Source organism: Oncorhynchus mykiss, chromosome 4 (genome assembly GCF_013265735.2).
Source record: "Oncorhynchus mykiss isolate Arlee chromosome 4, USDA_OmykA_1.1, whole genome shotgun sequence".
In the NCBI taxonomy this organism is placed as follows: domain Eukaryota; kingdom Metazoa; phylum Chordata; class Actinopteri; order Salmoniformes; family Salmonidae; genus Oncorhynchus; species Oncorhynchus mykiss.
Window position 1 is genome coordinate 5,508,439 of NC_048568.1, and position 18,954 is coordinate 5,527,392.

Genomic DNA, 18,954 nt, shown 5'->3' on the forward strand with positions numbered 1-18,954 from the left:
GTCTGGCTGGAAGACGTTTATTTCCCCTTGTCTGGCTGGAAGAAGTGTCTTTCCCCTTGTCTGGCTGGAAGAAGTGTCTTTCCCCTTGTCTGGCTGGAAGACATTTCTTTCCCCTTGTCTGGCTGGAAGACGTTTCTTTCCCCTTGTCTGGCTGGAAGACGTTTCTTTCCCCTTGTCTGGCTGGAAGACGTTTCTTTCCCCTTGTCTGGCTGGAAGACGTTTCTTTCCCCTTGTCTGGCTGGAAGACGTTTCTTTCCCCTTGTCTGGCTGGAAGACGTTTCTTTCCCCTTGTCTGGCTGGGAGAAGTTTCTTTCCCCTTGTCTGGCTGGAAGAAGTTTCTTTCCCTTGTCTGGCTGGAAGAAGTTTCTTTCCCCTTGTCTGGCTGGAAGAAGTGTCTTTCCCCTTGTCTGGCTGGAAGAAGTTTCCTTCCCCTTGTCTGGCTGGAAGAAGTGTCTTTCCCCTTGTCTGGCTGGAAGAAGTTTCCTTCCCCTTGTCTGGCTGGAAGAAGTTTCCTTCCCCTTATCTGGCTGGAAGAAGTTTCCTTCCCCTTGTCTGGCTGGAAGAAGTTTCCTTCCCCTTGTCTGGCTGGAAGAAGTTTCTTTCTCCTTGTCTGACTGGAAGAAGTTTCTTTCCCCTTGTCTGGCTGGAATAAGTTTCTTTCCCCTTGTCTGGCTGGAAGAAGTTTCTTTCCCTTGTCTGGCTGGAAGAAGTTTCTTTCCCCTTGTCTGGCTGGAAGAAGTGTCTTTCCCCTTGTCTGGCTGGAAGAAGTGTCTTTCCCCTTGTCTGGCTGGAAGAAGTTTCCTTCCCCTTGTCTGGCTGGAAGAAGTTTCCTTCCCCTTGTCTGGCTGGAAGAAGTTTCCTTCCCCTTGTCTGGCTGGAAGAAGTTTCTTTCTCCTTGTCTGGCTGGAAGAAGTGTCTTTCCCCTTGTCTGGCTGCTGCTGTGACTGCATTTTGAGGGAAGGGGATGAGTATTGTTCTGTAAAATGCTTTCAAGTTTCATGATGATGAGAACATGCATCTTTAACCTCACCCTAGAATGAAATATCCAAGTTGTGGAAATCAGGATTTGTCCAACCTCTTTTGAAAGGAGGTGATCACATTCTTCTGAATAACTATTGGCCCACATCTAAATAGTCTGTTCTGGCAGAGGTATTGGAGGCCTTGCTTCCAGGAAAACTATATTTTGAGTGGTATGCAATCACGTTTCAGGTCTAGTCACAACTGTCATAGCAACGTTGAGGGTTTTGAATGATATTCACTGTGTTGTAGATAGGAATCTTCATTGTGTATCAGTATCGATAGATTAGTCAAAAGCCGTTTGACAGTGTGGACCATACTGTCTGTCTTGGTGCAGATATTGAAGTGTATTGGGATTACTGGTAATGTCTGGAGTGGTTTGTGAACAAGAGTGCCTTGACTTTTTCTGCATTTTGTTATGTTAAAGCCTGAATATTAAATGTAGATATTTTTGGTCACTGGCCTACACACAATACCCCATATTGTCAAAGTGGAATTAATTATTATTACTATTTTTTTTAAATGTATAAATTAATAAACAATGAAACTGAAATGTCCTGAGTCAATAAGTAGTCAACTCCTTTGTTATGGCAAGCCTAGATACGTTTTGGAGTAAACATTTGCTTAGCAAGCAATGAATTTCAAATACAGATCCAACCACAAAGACCAGGGAGGTATTCTAATGCTTCGCAAAGAAGGGCACCTATTGGTAGATGGGTAAAAACAAAAAAAAGCTGACATTGAATAACCCTTTGAGCATAGTGAAGTTATTAATTACACTTTGGATGGTGTATCAATACACCCAATCACTTCAAAGATACAGGCGTCCTTCCTCACTAAGTTGCGTAGAGGAAGGAAACGGAGGCCAATGGTGATTTTAAAACAGTTACAGATTTTAATGGCTGTGATAGGCAACAACTGAGGATGGATCAACAACATTGTACTTATTCCACAATAATAACCTCTTTGACAGAGTGAAAATAAATATGCCTGTACAGAATAAAAATATGCACCCTGTTTGCAACAAGGCAATGAAGTAATACAGCTCAAAATGAGGCAAAGCAATTAACAATGTGTTATGTTTGGGGCAAATCCAATACAACACATTACTGAGTACCTCTCTCTGTATTTTCAAGCACAGTGTGTTAAGCCAGATGGTTGTGAGTCGGACACCGTAAAGATCGATTTTAGGTCCCCTGTTTATTATCTATATCAACATCATTGGGAGCCATATTGAGACAGCTGATGTACGTTTTTACGTGGAAGACACTGTTCTCTATTCAAGTGACAGCAGTTTAACTTTGGCTTTTGAAAAAGCTCTAACATCATTCAACAGAATCTGTACAATTTGAAGCTTGTTCTGAAATCTTCATCCTGGAAACCATCCTGACAAGCATGTAATTACTACCTTGGATTGACATTCCATAGAGCAAATCAGAACGTACACATATCTGGGAGTTTGGGTGGATGAGGAGTGGCTTCACCACCCACGTGGAGAACATTGCCAGGAAACTCCAGCTGCGTATACTCCGGCACAAAGCTTGTTTTCCTATGCCACGAGAAAATAGTTATCTTGTACTTGGACTATGGTCATACTGTTTATGTGACTCAAGACTCGAGCTCTACAATGAAGGCTCTTGGCACTGTGTATCTTTGCAGCACTTTGTTTCGTCACCAATCAGAGACGTCGAACTCACTGTGTTCTCTACAGTGCTGTCAGGTGGACATCACTAGCAACATGCAGGCTCAAACACTGGTACATTCTTATTTATAAGGCCATTTTAGGAAAACTGCTTTTTTACCTAGCTCGGAATGAAAAAACTAAGATCTCAATCTTGCTTTATGCTAAAAGTCCCAAGAATTTGAACCAAGCATTCGATTCCCTGAAATGGCTGAAGTGAAATGGAACTGAGCCCAACCCTGGCTCCCCCATTCAACTTATCAGATGCTCCCCATTGGAATGGATCCTGGGTCGCGTTCAGGATGTTGCAACGTTCCAGAATATTGCAGATATAAATATATTGTATAGAGTTGACACAATTTCCTCTTGAGAGAGAAGGATTTATTTTTCAATCTGAATGGTATGTAAAGTTCTCTGCTGAATGTGACCCCAGTAAACTACTCTACTGACCTGGATGAGGCTTCTATAGAGCCTCATCCAGAGTTGGGGTGAATTTTATTTCAATTCAGTCAATTCCTGATTTGAAATTAAATTGGAATTAGTCCCAACCCCCCCCCCCCCATCCCAAATCTGGACCTGGAGGTCCGCAACTCTGCTGGTTTTCATCCTTCCCTTCTAATCAAGGAACTGTTCAGACATGGGACACTAGGGTCGACTTAATGAGGCACCAACGCTTGTTTGTGTTCTCTGTTGAAAAACGTTTTGAAATGTTTTCTGTGGTGTGCCCCAATGAACACAACCTAGGTGAATGGCATCTCGGGCCATTCAGTGAAATGAATCAATCATTTTACTACCAGGAAGAATCTAACACCAGCAGACGTCCAGGCTGTTACTTGAGTAGCAGAGTTGTCAAACAAGCCCATGAGAAAAGAGTTGGCCGAAGCAGAAAGAGACTGGCACAAACAGTGCCTTCGAAAAGTATTCAGATCCCTTCAATTTTTCCACATTTTGCTACGTTACAGCCCTGTTCTAAAATTGGTTAAGTTAAAAAAAAATCCACATCAATCTCCACACAATACCCCATAATGACAAAGTGAAAACTTGTTGCTAAAAAAAACAAAATTGAAAACAGAAACACCTAATTTACATAAGTATTCAGACCCTTTGCTATGAGACTTGTCCTGTTTTTGCTGCCAACAAAGTACTGAGTAAAGGGTCTGAATACTTATGTAAATTAGGTAATTCTGTAAAAAAAAAAAAATGTAATTAGCAAACATTTCTAAAAACCTGTTTTCGCTTTGTTATTATGGGGTATTGAGGGAAAAAAGAATGTAATCAATTTTAGAATAAGGCTGTAACGTAACAAAATGTAAAGAGGTCTGAATTCTTTCTTAATGCACTGTATTGCCACTATTTTACCCAATCCCAAATCGACCCCTTGCCCCTCCCTACCCGTGGGCCCTCTCCATTACCTCACTTGGGTACATCTGAAAAGATGAGATAAGCAATATTATAATGGCCCCTAATTTTGCCTTTTGATAGCTTAGGCTGAAATATTTACAAACTGCTGTATCTATTACAGATCTAAGTGCATAGGCGCACAATGTAGGGGTGAGTGGTTGATTTAGGATTAGGCATCGCTGTTATGAAATTCCACTTCGTTTGGCGGGTAATTGGGCCTCTAGAGCCGAGACTGATGTTTGTGTATGTCCTTCTCCCTCATAGCAAATCATGAAGGACCGGTGGATAAACGCAGGCCTAGAGGAGAATGAACTGAAGCCATTCATGGAGCCAGAACAGGACATCACAGACCAGAAGAGAATAGGTACATTGACTCCAACACTCCTCTCTCTATATACAGTGCCTTGCGAAAGTATTTGGCCCCCTTGAACTTTGCGACCTTTTGCCACATTTCAGGCTTCAAACATAAAGATATAAAACTGTATTTTTTGTGAAGAATCAACAACAAGTGGGACACAATCATGAAGTGGAACGACATTTATTGGATATTTCAAACTTTTTTAACAAATCAAAAACTGAAAAATTGGGCGTGCAAAATTATTCAGCCCCTTTACTTTCAGTGCAGCAAACTCTCTCCAGAAGTTCAGTGAGGATCTCTGAATGATCCAATGTTGACCTAAATGACTAATGATGATAAATACAATCCACCTGTGTGTAATCAAGTCTCCGTATAAATGCACCTGCACTGTGATAGTCTCAGAGGTCCGTTAAAAGCGCAGAGAGCATCATGAAGAACAAGGAACACACCAGGCAGGTCCGAGATACTGTTGTGAAGAAGTTTAAAGTCGGATTTGGATACAAAAAGATTTCCCAAGCTTTAAACATCCCAAGGAGCACTGTGCAAGCGATAATATTGAAATGGAAGGAGTATCAGACCACTGCAAATCTACCAAGACCTGGCCGTCCCTCTAAACTTTCAGCTCATACAAGGAGAAGACTGATCAGAGATGCAGCCAAGAGGCCCATGATCACTCTGGATGAACTGCAGAGATCTACAGCTGAGGTGGGAGACTCTGTCCATAGGACAACAATCAGTTGTATATTGCACAAATCTGGCCTTTATGGAAGAGTGGCAAGAAGAAAGCCATTTCTTAAAGATATCCATAAAAAGTGTCGTTTAAAGTTTGCCACAAGCCACCTGGGAGACACACCAAACATGTGGAAGAAGGTGCTCTGGTCAGATGAAACCAAAATTGAACTTTTTGGCAACAATGCAAAACGTTATGTTTGGCGTAAAAGCAACACAGCTGAACACACCATCCCCACTGTCAAACATGGTGGTGGCAGCATCATGGTTTGGGCCTGCTTTTCTTTAGCAGGGACAGGGAAGATGGTTAAAATTGATGGAAAGATGGATGGAGCCAAATACAGGACCATTCTGGAAGAAAACCTGATGGAGTCTGCAAAAGACCTGAGACTGGGACGGAGATTTGTCTTCCAACAAGACAATGATCCAAAACATAAAGCAAAATCTATAATGGAATGGTTCAAAAATAAACATATCCAGGTGTTAGAATGGCCAAGTCAAAGTCCAGACCTGAATCCAATCGAGAATCTGTGGAAAGAACTGAAAACTGCTGTTCACAAATGCGATCCATCCAACCTCACTGAGCTCGAGCTGTTTTGCAAGGAGGAATGGGAAAAAATGTCAGTCTCTCGATGTGCAAAACTGATAGAGACATACCCCAAGCGACTTACAGCTGTAATCGCAGCAAAAGGTGGCGCTACAAAGTATTAACTTAAGGGGGCTGAATCATTTTGCACGCCCAATTTTTCAGTTTTTGATTTGTTAACCTTTCTGATCTCCCCATCCCGGATCCGGGATCGTGAATACAGACTCAAGCTCATTACCATAACGCAACGTTAACTATTCATGAAAATCGCAAATGAAATGAAATAAATATGCTAGCTCTCAAGCTTAGCCTTTTGTTAACAACACTGTCATCTCAGATTTTCAAAATATGCTTCTCAACCATTGCAAAACAAGCATTTGTGTAACAGTATTGATGGCTAACGTAGCATTTAGCATTAGCATTCAGCTGGCAACATTTACACAAAAAAACAGAAAAGCATTCAAATAAAATCATTTACCTTTGAAGAACTTCAGATGTTTTCAATGAGGAGACTCTCAGATAGCAAATGTTCAGTTTTTCCTGAAAGATTATTTGTTTAGGACAAATCGCTCCGTTTTCTGCGTCACGTTTAGCTATGAAAAAACCCCTGTATCCAGGATTGTGTAAATCTATCAGCAAGCTCATTAGCATAACACAACGTTAACTATTTATGAAAATCGCAAATGAAATGAAATAAATATGCCATCTCTCAAGCTTAGCCTTTTGTAAACAACACTGTCATCTCAGATTTTCAAAATATGCTTCTCAACCATAGGAAAACAATCATTTGTGTAAAAGTAGCTAGCTAGCGTTAGCATTTCGCGTTAGCATTTAGCGTTAGCATTAGCGTTAGCATCCAGCACGCAACATTAACAAAAACATAAAAGCCTTCAAATAAAATCATTTACCTTTGAAGAACTTCTGATGTTTTCAATGAGGATACTCTCAGTTAGATAGCAGATGCTCAGTTTTTCCAAAAAGATTCCTTGTGTATTAGAAATAGCTCCGTTTTATACATCACATTTGGCTACCAAAAAAAATCAGAAAATTCAGTCCTCAAAACGCGAACTTTTTTCCAAATTAACTCCATAATATCGACTGAAAACATGGCAAACGTTGTTTAGAATCAATCATCAAGGTGTTTTTCACATATCTCTTCATTGATACATCGTTCTTGGACACATGCTTTCTCCCCTGAATCAAATGGTAAAGTAGAAGCAGCTGGCAATTGCGCACCGAATTTGACGCAGGACACCAGGCGGACACTTGGAAAATGTAGTCTCTTATGGTCAATCTTCCAATGATATGCCTACAAATACGTCACAATGCTGCTAAGACCTTGGGCGAACGACAGAAAGTGTAGGCTCATTCGTTGCGCAATCACAGCCATATAAGGAGAGAATGGAAAACAGAGCTTCAGAAATTCTGCTAATTCCTGGGTGATGCATCATCTTGGTTTCGCCTGTAGAATGAGTTCTGGGGCACTTACAGACAAAATCTTTGCAGATTCTGAAACTTCAGAGTGTTTTCTTTCCAAAACTGTCAAGAATATGCATAGTCGAGCATCTTTTCGTGACAAAATATCGCGCTTAAAACGGGAACGTTTTTTATCCAAAAATGAAATAGCGCCCCTAGAGCTCTAACAGGTTAAAAAAGTTTGAAATATCCAATAAATGTCGTTCCACTTCATGATTGTGTCCCACTTGTTGTTGATTCTTCACAGAAAAATACAGTTTTATATCTTTATGTTTGAAGCCTGAAATGTGGCAAAAGGTCGCAAAGTTCAAGGGGGCCGAATACTTTCGCAAGGCACTGTATATCAGCGGCTCCCAATTTGCTTCCTTACCTTTCAATGTTTTCAGATCTGAACAGGTATAGGTTTAAAGAGTGTAGGGGTGGAGCTTCTACCATATTGCTTACACCTTAGATCTGCATTAAGGAAGGGTTAGGGAGGGAATTGGGGACTGGCTTTACATCTAGAAATCTATACACTATCATCCTAAATGGCATCCCATTCCCTAAATAATGTACTATGATTAATAGGGCTCTGGTCAAAAGTAGTGCACTATGTAGGGAATAGGGTGCCATTTGGGAGAGTCAATGACTTTATTAAACCAGGGATGTTCATGCCACTTCATGGAGAGTTACTGAGTATACAGGCTTTTGATCCTGTCTAGCTCTAACACACCTGATTCAGATGGGTTGGCACATGTATTTAGAGGGAATCGCCCCTTACCCCCTGTGTTAGGGGCTAGCCTTGCATGCTGTGCCCAACGTGAGCCTGGCAGAGCTGTGTTGTTTTCAGACACGCAGGGAGCACATGGTCTAGCACTTCACTTAGACACACACACACACCTTAACACACACAGTTATTAAAACACACAGTCATTAAAAATCATGCACGACCATGCATTAACACAACCGCACACAGATCCACAAGTCGATACAGTCTGGCAGGCCTTGTTCTTTCCACTCGGACCCCCAGGGCTTGCCCCCTCCCCTACCATGCCCTCTGTCGATGGCACATTGATCTCACTCAGCAGTGGGAGAGAGACGAGTGTGTGTCAGAGGATATTCCACAGTCTCAACAACAAGGAGGCCCTGTTTGGTTCCCCACATTATGTACAGTTTATTCACCTTTATTTACGGTCTTCATTTTAGATTTTGTTTTTGGGTTAGGTTATGTTTGTTTCACCAGCCGTCAGTGCTCTGTCAATATGTCTCTAATATATGCATTAGTATGTTGTTGCTGAACATACAATTTAGCCTTGTGGGATTAATAATGTTTATTCAATGAAATTAATAAGTTCAATGCCCCCTAGTATTTTTGGTTCCCCCTTAACAAATAGGAAATGGCGATGTTCACACGCTCCCAGCCTATTGGTTATTTGCTTTTCTCCTCACATATTTGTTTCTTTATTGAATAGAGGCTGTGAGAGGGAGAGACGGGGAAGTTGAGAGGGTCAGAAGGGTGTGGGCCGGATTCAAACCCACGCCGACACGGTGTGCTCTGTAGGCAGCAGCCCTAACTGCTAGACCACCACAGGCTATTGGGTGTTTTTATTTAAGAAATGTATTTCACTTTTACTTAACTAGGTAGGTTGAGAACAAGTTCTCATTTACAACTGCGACCTGGCCAAGATAAAGCAAAAAAGTGTGACGCCAACAACACAAAGTTACACATGGGATAAACAACCATACAGACAATAAAACAATAGAAAATCTGTATACAGTGTGTGCAAATGAGGATCACAGAATCACCCGCAGCAAGATCGACATCATTAATATATACACAGAGAAAAGAGTCGGACCGGGAATTGAACCCTGTGGCACCCCCATAGAAACTGCCAGAGGTCCAGGCAACAGGCCCTCTGATTTGACACGCTGAACTCTATCAGAGAAGTAGTTAGTGAACCAGGCGAGGCAGTCATTAGAGAAACCAAGGCTTTTGAGTCTGCCGATAAGAATAAGGTGATTGACAGAGTCGAAAGCCTTGGCCAGGTCGATGAAGATGGCTGCACAGTATTGTCTCTTATCGAAGGCGGTTATGATATTGTTTAGGACTTTGAGCGTGGCTGAGGTGCACCCTTGACCAGCTCGGAAACCAGATTGCATAGCGGAGAAGGTACGGTGGGATTCGAAATGGTCGGTGATCTGTTTGTTATCTTGGATTTCAAAGGTTTTAGAATGGCAGGGTAGGATAGATACAGGTCTGTAATAGCTTGGATCTAGAGTGTCTCCCCCTTTGAAGAGGGGGATGACCGCGGCAGCTTTCCAATCTTTAGGAATCTCAGATGATACGAAAGAAAGGTTGAGCAGACCAGTAATAGGGGTTGCGACAATGGAGGTTGATCATTTTAGGAAGAGAGGGTCCAGATTGTCTAGTCCAGCTGATTTGTAGGGATCCAGATTCTGCAGCTCTTTTAGGACATCAGCTGTCTGGATTTGGGTGAACGAGAAGCGCGGGGGGGGGGGCAGTTGCTGTGGGGGGGCGCAGAGCTGTTGGCCGGGGTTGGGGTAACCAGTTGGAAGCGTGGCCAGCCGTAGCGAAATGCTTCTTGAAATTCTCGATTATTGTGGATTTATCGTTGGTGACAGTGTTTCCTAGCCTCAGAGCAGTGGGCAGCTGGGAGGAGGTGCTCTTATTCTCCATGGACTTTACAGTGTCCCAGAACTTTTTTCAATTAGTGCTACAGGATGCACATTTCTGTTTGAAAAAGCTAGCCTTGGCTTTTCTAACTGCCTGTGTATATTGGTTCGTAACTTCCCTGAAAAGTTGCATATCGCGGGGACTAATCAAAGCTAATGCAGTGCCCCACAGGATGTTTTTGTGCTGGTCAAGGGCAGTCAAGTCTGGGGTGAACCAAGGGCTATATCTGTTCTTAGGTCTACATTTTTTAAAAGTGCCATGCTGATTTAAGATGGTGAGGAAGGCACTTTTGAAGAATAACCAGGCATCCTCTACTGATGGGATGAGGTCAGTAGTATTTTTTCAGGATACCCGGGCCAGGTCGATTATAAAGACCTGCTTGCAGAAGTGTTTTAGGGGGCGTTTGACACTGATGAGGGGTGGTCGGACCCATAACGGATGCAGGCAATGAGGCAGTGATCGCTGTGGTGTATTTAGAGGGCAAGTTAGTCAGGATGATATCATGGGTTTCCCATGTTTACGGATTTGGGGTTGTACCTGGTAGGTTCCTTGCTAATTTGTTTGAGATTGAGGGCATCCGGGGGTTAAGCATATCCCAGTTTAGGTCACCTAACTGTACGAACTCTGACGATGGATGGGGGGCAATCAATTCACATATGTTGTCCAGGGCACAGCTGGGAGCTGAGGGGGTCTATAACAAGTGGCAACAGTGAGAGATGGATTTTTAAAAGTAGTAGCTCGATCTGTTTGGGCAGAGACCTTGATAGCTTGCAGAGCTCTGTCCTACTATCTCTACAGTAGATTGCAACTCCTCCCCCTTTAGCAGTTCTATCTTGATGGACAATGTTGTAATTGGGGATGGAAATTTCTGAATTTTTGGTGGCCTTCCTAAGCCAGGATTCAGACACGTCAAGGACATCAGAGTTGGCGGAGTGTGCTAAAGCAGTGAATAAAACAAACTTAGGGAGGAGGCTTCTGATGTTAACATGCTTGTACCCAAGGCTTTTCCGGTTACTGAAGTCAACAAATGAGAGCGCCTGGGGACACACAGGACCTGGGTTAACCTCTACATCACCAGAGGAATAGAGGTGGAGTAGAATTAGGGTACAGCTAAAGGCTATAAGAACTGGTCGTCTAGTGCGTTCGGAACAGAGTGAAAGGAGCAGACTTCTGGGCGTGGTAGGATAGATTCAGGGCATAATGCTCAGGCAAGGGCATGGTAGGGTGCGAGAAGAGTGGAGGTAAACCTAGGCATTGAGTGACGATGAGAGAGGCTGCATCTCTGCAAGTGGCAGTTAAACTAGGTGCTGTCTCCGCATGTGTGAGGGGTGGGGCAAGGGAGGTAACTGAGGCATGTTGAGCAGGACTAGGGGCTCCGCAGTAAAACAAAACAATGAGAGCTACCCTAAACAACAGGCATAAAGCAATCACAGGTGTTGATTGGGAGGGCTAAGACAACAACGGGTAAACAGCTAAGACAACAAGAACGGGTAAATGGATGAATGAATGGGCAGAGAGGGTCAGTTAGTTACACACAGGGCCTGAGTTCAAGGCTGGGGCCGACGGATAAACAAAATGAAGTACCGTGTTAATGAACAGTCCAGTAGGCATCAGCTGTGTAGCCGTGGGATCATAGGGTCCAATAAGCAGCAATGGACGAAACAGGGAGCCGCTCGGCAGTCGTCACTACGCTAGGCGAGCGGGAGACACGGCGCTCAGAGAGTTAGCGGGTCGGGGCTAGTAGCTGGGTCCTCACCGACATCAACAACGCAGAGGCCGGTTGAGAGCACATCGGCCAATATACATCAGCAGACCAGTCGTGATGGATCGGCAGGGCTCCGTGTCGATAGAGGGTCCAGGCTAATTGGCAAAAGAGGTATTGTAGTTGGTGTACTTTGTTTGCTAGCAGGGGGAATGGGCCTATCTCAAGGCTAACTGGTGCTTACTTCTGGACAAGGGCGTTAGCCACGATAGCCACTCGGTAGCCGCTAGCTAGCTGCGATGATCCGGTGTAATGGCCCAGAGCTTGCGGCAGGAATCCGTTATGCTCAGGGCTGATATTGCGCTGTGCAGACTGGCAGATATTATCCGGGCTAAAGCGGCTGGTGTCTGTGTTAAAAGTAAAGACTGCTAGCAGTGGCTAACAATGACTAAATAGCTAGTAGCTAATTACCTGGCTGGCCTCTGAAGGCTAGCTTCTGATGGAGGTTCCAGTTCTAAGGTCTAAAAAGATCCGTACCACGTTTCGTGAGGCTAATGCCTGTCCTGTCCCACTCCTGATTCCCTGCAGACATCATGGTGGAGATGGGCTACACTCAAGAGGAGGTCACTGAGTCTTTAACCAGGATGAAGTACGATGAGATCACTGCCACCTACCTGCTACTGGGCAGGAAGTCCACAGAGGTAAGGACAGACTGGGCAAAAGTGGCCCAATCCCAAATTGTCCCCCAAGCCCTGCACTGGGCAGATGCTGAGAGGATTTGACCTGTGTAATCAATCTTGTAATAGCTTCACCTTGCCCTCAGATAGGCTCGGTGGAAGTTTCACGATATTGCTAAACCAATCAAATCCTCTCAATCTACACAAGTGTGTAGGGTTAAGGGAACGATTTGGGATTGACCCAGTACCTGGCCATAAATGACCATGTTAGAAAGCACTGGTTCTATCATGTATTGGTTCCTTGCTTTTAGCACCATTTTATTTTTTTAAAATCAATGTTTAGGGGTATGTAAGTGGTTGAAAGTATACAGGTTTGAAACCAAATGACATACATAATATCTGAAGTGACACAGTCTGTTTGGATGATACCGCCACAGTCACAAATGTCCCTATTTGAAATGCTATGTGAAACGTATTGAGTGACTTTTCCAAAGAGCACAGATCCAAAAAATACAGTAAAACTCATATGCAGCGTGATTTAATAGGAAACTTTTCTTCTCTCTCGAAGTTGGAGGCTAGTGACTCCAGCTCTAGCAGTAACTTGTCTCTGGCCAAGGCACGGCCCGCCAGCGAGCACAACAACAACGGCCAGTCTTCTGCCCATCTCAAGACCCAGCGGTCCATCTCCAGCACCCAGAAACAGAGACGCTACAGCGACCAGGGTGAGGGAGAGGGAGCGGAGGGGGCATGGAGAGAGCAGAGGGGGCATGGAGAGAGCAGAGGGGGCATGGAGAGAGCAGAGGGGGCATGGAGAGAGCAGAGGGGGCATGGAGAGAGCAGAGGGGGCATGGAGAGAGCAGAGGGGGCATGGAGAGAGCAGAGGGGGCATGGAGAGAGCAGAGGGGGCATGGAGAGAGCAGAGGGGGCATGGAGAGAGCAGAGGGGGCATGGAGAGAGCAGAGGGGGCATGGAGAGAGTGGCTGGGAGGGAGGGAGGGTCTGGGAGGGAGGAGAGGGGCTGGGAGGGAGGAGAGGGGAGGAGAGGGGGGAGAGAGGGGCTGGGAGGGAAAGAGGGGCGGGGCTGGGAGGGAGAGAGGGGCTGGGAGGGAGGAGATAGAGGAGAAAGGGGCTGGGATGGAGAGAAGGGCTGGGAGGGAGGAGAGGGTGGGAGAGAGGGGCTGGGAGGGAGGGAGGGACTGGGAGGAAGATGATGTAAGTGGGACAGGAGGAAAGGAGGTAAAGAGAATATGGGGAAATATAGGAAGATGCATGTGAACCTCCAATGCAGCACAGTTCCCATTCTAACTCCACGCTGATCCCTGTATCTCTCCCTCCCTCCATCCATCCAGCCGGTCCGTCCATCCCCTCGGTGGGCTACCCCAAGAGGAGCCAGACCACCTCGGCCGACAACGGCGACTACAAAGAGGACGGGGGTGCTCAGACCCAGAAGTCTGGTTTGTCGGGTGGACGCAGTGGCGGCGTTGCCCCTGCCAGTCCCCTACTAGGTAATGCCAACAACCCCAACAAGGCCGACATCCCCGACCACAAGAAAGGCTCCACCACACCCACCGTGAGTACAAAGAATATACACATGGAAGATACACTACACTCATTAAAAAAGCATGGTCATTATTTGCTGCTATAACAGCCTCCACTCTTTTGGGAAGGCTTTCAACTAGATGTTGGAACATTGCTGTAGGGACTCTCATTCAGCCACAAGCATTAGTGATGTTTGCAGTTGGCTATTCAATTCATCCCAAAGGTGTGCAGGCCAGTCAAGTTCTTCCACACCAATCTCGACAAACCATTTCTGTATGGACCATTGCGTTGTGCATGGGGGCATTGTCATGCTGGAACAGGAAAGGGCCTTCCCCAAACTGTTGCCAAAACGTTGAAAGCACTGAATCGTCTACAATGACATTGTATACTGTAGCGTTAAGATTTCCTTTCACTGGAACTAAGGGGCCCGAACCATGAAAAACAGCCCCAGACCGTTATTCCTCCTCCACCAAACTTTACAGTTGGCACTATGCATTCGGGCATCCGCCAAACCCAGATTCGTATGTTGGACTGCCAGATGGTGAAGCGCGATTCATCACTCCAGCCATGGGATTTTTATTTTACCCTCTTTTTCTCCCCAATTACTATTTTGTCCCATCGCTGCAACTCCCCAACAGACTCAAGTGCGGCAAAGGTCAAGTCATGCGTCCTCCGAAACATGACCCGCCAAACCGCACTTCTTAACATCCGCCCGCGCTTAACCCGGAAGCCAGCTGCGCCAATGTGTCGGAGGAAACACCACTCAACTGACAACCAAAGTCCACCTGCAGGCGCCAGGCCCGCCACAAGGAGTCACTAGAGCGCAATGAGCCAAGGAAAGCCCCCCCCCCCCCGGCCAAATCCTCCCCTAACCCAGACAGCGCTTTGCCAATTGTGCGCCGCCCTATGGGACTCCCGGTCACGGCGGTTGTGATCCAGCTTGGGATCGAACCCGGGTATGTAATAACGCCTCAAGCACTGTGATGCAGTGCCTTAGACCGCTGCGCCACTCGGCAGGCTGCGCATGGTGATCTTAGGCTTGTGTGTGATTTTCTCGGCCATAGAAATCCATTTCATATAGAGACAGTTTTGAACTCAGTAGTGAGTGTTGCAACTGAGGACAGATGATTTTTACGTGCTTCAGCACTCAACAGTCCCGTTCTGTGAGCTTGTGTGGCCTACCACTTCGCGGCTGAGAGGTTGTTGCTCCTAGACGTTTCCACTTCACAATAACAGCACTTACAGTTGAACTGGGCAGCTCTAGCAGATGAACTGACTTGTTGGAAAGACGGCATTCTATGACGGTGCCACATTGAAAGTCACTGAGCTCTTCAGTAAGGCCATTCTACTTACAATGTTTGTCTATGGAGATTGCATGACGGTGTGCTCTATTTATACACTATCAGCAGGTGTGGCTGATATAGCCGCATCCACTAATTTAAGGGTTGTCTACGTACTTTTGTATACACAGTGCATTCGTAAAGTATTCAAACACCTTCACTTTTTCCACAATTTGTTACATTACAACCTTATTCTAAAATGGATTACATTTTTGTTTTTTCTCACCAATCTACACACAATTACCCCATAATGACAAAGCATTTTTGCAAATGTATAAAAAATAGAACCCTTACTTACATACAGTGGCCAACAAAGGGTATATGACAAAGTATTGAGATAAACTTTTGTTATTGACCAAATACTTATTTTCCACCATAATTTGCAAATAAATTAAGTAAAAATCCTACAATGTGATTTGAAGTGTACCTATGATGAAAATTACAGGCCTCTCTCATCTTTTTAAGTGGGAGAACTTGCACAATTGGTGGCTGACTAAATACTTTTTTGCCCCTCTGTAAGTATTCAGAGCCTTTGCTATGAGACTCAAAATGTATCTCAGGTGCATCCTGTTTCTATTGATCATCCTTGAAATGTTTCTACAACTTGATTGGAGTCCACCTGTGATAAATTCAATTGATTGGACATGATTTGGAAAGGCACACACCTCCCACAGTTGACAGTGCATTTCAGAGCAAAAACCAAGTCATGAGGTCGAAGGAATTGTCCGTAGAGCTCCGAGACAGGATTGTTTCAAGGCACAGATCTGGGGAAGGGTACCGAAACATTTCTACAGCATTGAAGGTCCCCAAGAACACAGTGGCCAAAATGGAAGAAGTTTGGAACCACCAAGACTCTTCCTAGAGCTGGCCGCCCGGCCAAACTTAGCAATCGTGGGAGAAGGGCCTTGGTCAGGGAGATGACCACGAACCCAATGGTCACTCTGACAGAACTCCAGAGTTCCTTTGTGGAGATGGGAGAACCTTCCAGAAGGACAACCATCTCTGCAGCACTTTACCAATCAGGCCTTCATGGTAGAGTGGCCAGACGGAAGCCACTCCTCAGTAAAAGGCACGACAGCCCACTTGGAGTTCGCCAAAAGGATCCTAAAGAACTCTCAGACCAAGAGAAACAAGATTCTCTGGTCTGATGAAACCAATATTTAACTTTTTGGCCTGAATGCCTAGCGTCACATTTGAAAGAAACCTGGTACCATCTCTACGGTGAAGCATGGTGGTGGCAGCATCATGCTGTGGGGATGTTTTTCAGCGGCAGGGACTGGGAGATTAGTCAGGATCAAAGGAAAGATGAACGGAGCAAAGTACAGCGAGATCCTTGATGAAAACCTGCTCCAGAGCGCTCAGGACCTCTGGGGCTAGGTTCACCTTCCAACAGGACAACGACCCTAAGCACACAGCCAAGACAACGCAGGAGTGGCTTCGTGACAAGTCTCTAAATGTCCTTGAGTGGCCCAGCCAGAGCCCGGACATGAACCCGATCGAACATGAAAATAGCTGTGCATCAATGCTTCCCATCCATCCCGACAGAGCTTGAGAGGATCTGCAGAGAAGAATGGGATAAACTCCCCAAATACAGGTGTGCCAAAGACTCAAGGCTGTAATCGCTGCCAAAGGTGCTTCAACAAAGTACTGAGTAAAGAGTCTGATTACTTACGTAAATGTGATATTTACATTTTTATTTGCAAACATTTCTAAACTTGTTTTTTTCTTCGTCATTATGGGGTATGGTGTGTAGATTGATGATCATTAAACATGTTTTATATCGATGTTGGAATCAGGCTGTAATGTAACAAAATGTGAGAAAAGTGAAGGGGTCTGAATATTTCCAAGTGCACTGTATAGTGTATATACACACAGGTTCACACACCAACCACAATTACGCAGACATTAACACACGGACATTCTCGCTCACAGGGTGATGTCAATGTTGGAAAAAGAGAGAGAGAATGTTTACAGCATTTGTACTGCTCCTCATTAGTACAGTATCTTCTCTTGTTTTCCTTTGATTGCCAATTTTCCACTCCATAATTCTTCTACTGCTATGAGCTAGTGTGTTGAGGTCTGCATGACTTTCTTTCTTCTGTTTGTTCTTTCATCATTTCTGTATCTCTTTCTCTGTCTGTCACCATCTGTCTCAGCTTCCTTCCTCCCCCTCTATCAATTCAATTGAAGAAACTTTATTGGCACGAAAAGTGAAAGAACTGACAAAAAGCACAAGAGTGTAAATGGATTGTGTTTAAAAAAAGATCTCTTTCTTTCACTCTCTCACCCTTATCCTCTTTCTCTCTTTTCATAACCCTCTCGCTCTCTCCCTCCAGGCTAACTCAATGTCAGGGGGCATGACGAGGAGGAACACGTATGTGTGTAGTGACAGGAATGCCTCGGACCGCCACTCCGCTGTCATCCAGAATGGAAAAGAGAACAGGTGAGAGGGGCCAAAGCTCTGTCCTGTTGTCCCTCCTGGCCCCCTAAATACAGGCACACAGACCCAGATACATGCATACACACACGTTTAAAAAAAAACGTTCTAGTCATTTAGCAGACACTCTTATCCAGACTGACTTACAGGAGCAATTAAGCGCTTTGCTCAAAGACATATTGAGAGATTCTTCACCTAGTCGGCTCGGGGATTATAAAATGGCACTGGAGGGGATGGCTGCTGTTTTATTGGCTCTTAACCAACTGTGCTATTTGTTCGTTTTTTCGTGTTATTTGTAACTTATTTTGTACATAATATTTATGCCACTGTCTGTTATGCCCGAAAAGAGCTTCTGGGTACCAGAACAGCGATTACTCACCTCGAAATGGATGAAGAAATTTTCTTTAATGAGTCGGACGAGAGGGATTTTCCAAGACACCCGAACAGGCCCTCATCCCCATCATTCGCAGGAGAAAGAGACAGAGATTTTGCAGAAGGAGATCATGGTGCCTTGTGAGGAACAGGCGACGAGTGGCTAATCTGCCTTTGCCATCGGTACTAATGGCCAACGTACAATCGCTCGATAATAAAATGGACGAACTAAAAGCACATATATCCTACCACCATGACATTAAAAACTGTAATATCTTGTGGCTGAACGACGGCATGAATAACATACAGCTGGCGGGTTATACAATGTACCGGCAGGATGGAACCTCTGATAAGACAAGGGGTGGGAGTCTATGTATATTTGTAAACAGCTGGTGCATGATATCTAAGGAAGTCTCGATATTTTGCTCACCTGAGGTAGAGTATGTCATGATAAGCTGTAGACCACACAATCTACCTAGAGAGTTTTCATCTGTATTTTTCATAGCTGTCTATTTACCACCACAAACCGATGCTGGCACTTAGACCGCTCTCAATGTATTTTTATTTTTTATTTATTTTACCTTTATTTAACCAGGTAAGCTAGTTGAGAACAAATTCTCATTTGCAACTGCGACCTGGCCAAGATAAAGCATAGCAGTTCGACACATACAACAACACAGAGTTACACATGGAATGAACAAAACATACAGTCAATAATACAGTAGAAAAAAAGAAAACAAAGTCTATATACAGTGAGTGCAAATAAGGTCAAATAAGGGAGGTAAGGCAATAAATAGGCCATGGTGGCGAAGTAATTACAATATGGCAATTAAACACTGGAATGGTAGATATGCAAAAGATGGATGTGCAAGTAGAGATACTGTGGTGCAAAAAAAGCTTTGGGGGTGACCAGTGAGAGATACCTGCTGGAGCGTGTGCTGCTATGGTGACCAGTGAGCTGAGATA

The 18,954-nt window shown here is 44.6% G+C and overlaps 1 protein-coding gene across 3 annotated transcripts in view; it reads left to right on the top strand.

Annotated features, from left to right (window-relative positions):
- The window catches only part of LOC110521032 (MAP/microtubule affinity-regulating kinase 3), a 135,472-nt gene that overhangs the window by 91,285 nt on the left and 25,233 nt on the right, over positions 1-18,954 (top strand). For all 3 annotated transcript variants that reach the window (XM_036975518.1, XM_036975517.1, XM_036975519.1), the window contains exons 10-14: positions 4,364-4,463; positions 12,213-12,325; positions 12,870-13,023; positions 13,650-13,870; positions 17,516-17,622. In XM_036975518.1, the coding sequence (XP_036831413.1) occupies positions 4,364-4,463; positions 12,213-12,325; positions 12,870-13,023; positions 13,650-13,870; positions 17,516-17,622 (695 nt within the window). The remainder of the gene's footprint in view (positions 1-4,363; positions 4,464-12,212; positions 12,326-12,869; positions 13,024-13,649; positions 13,871-17,515; positions 17,623-18,954) is intronic.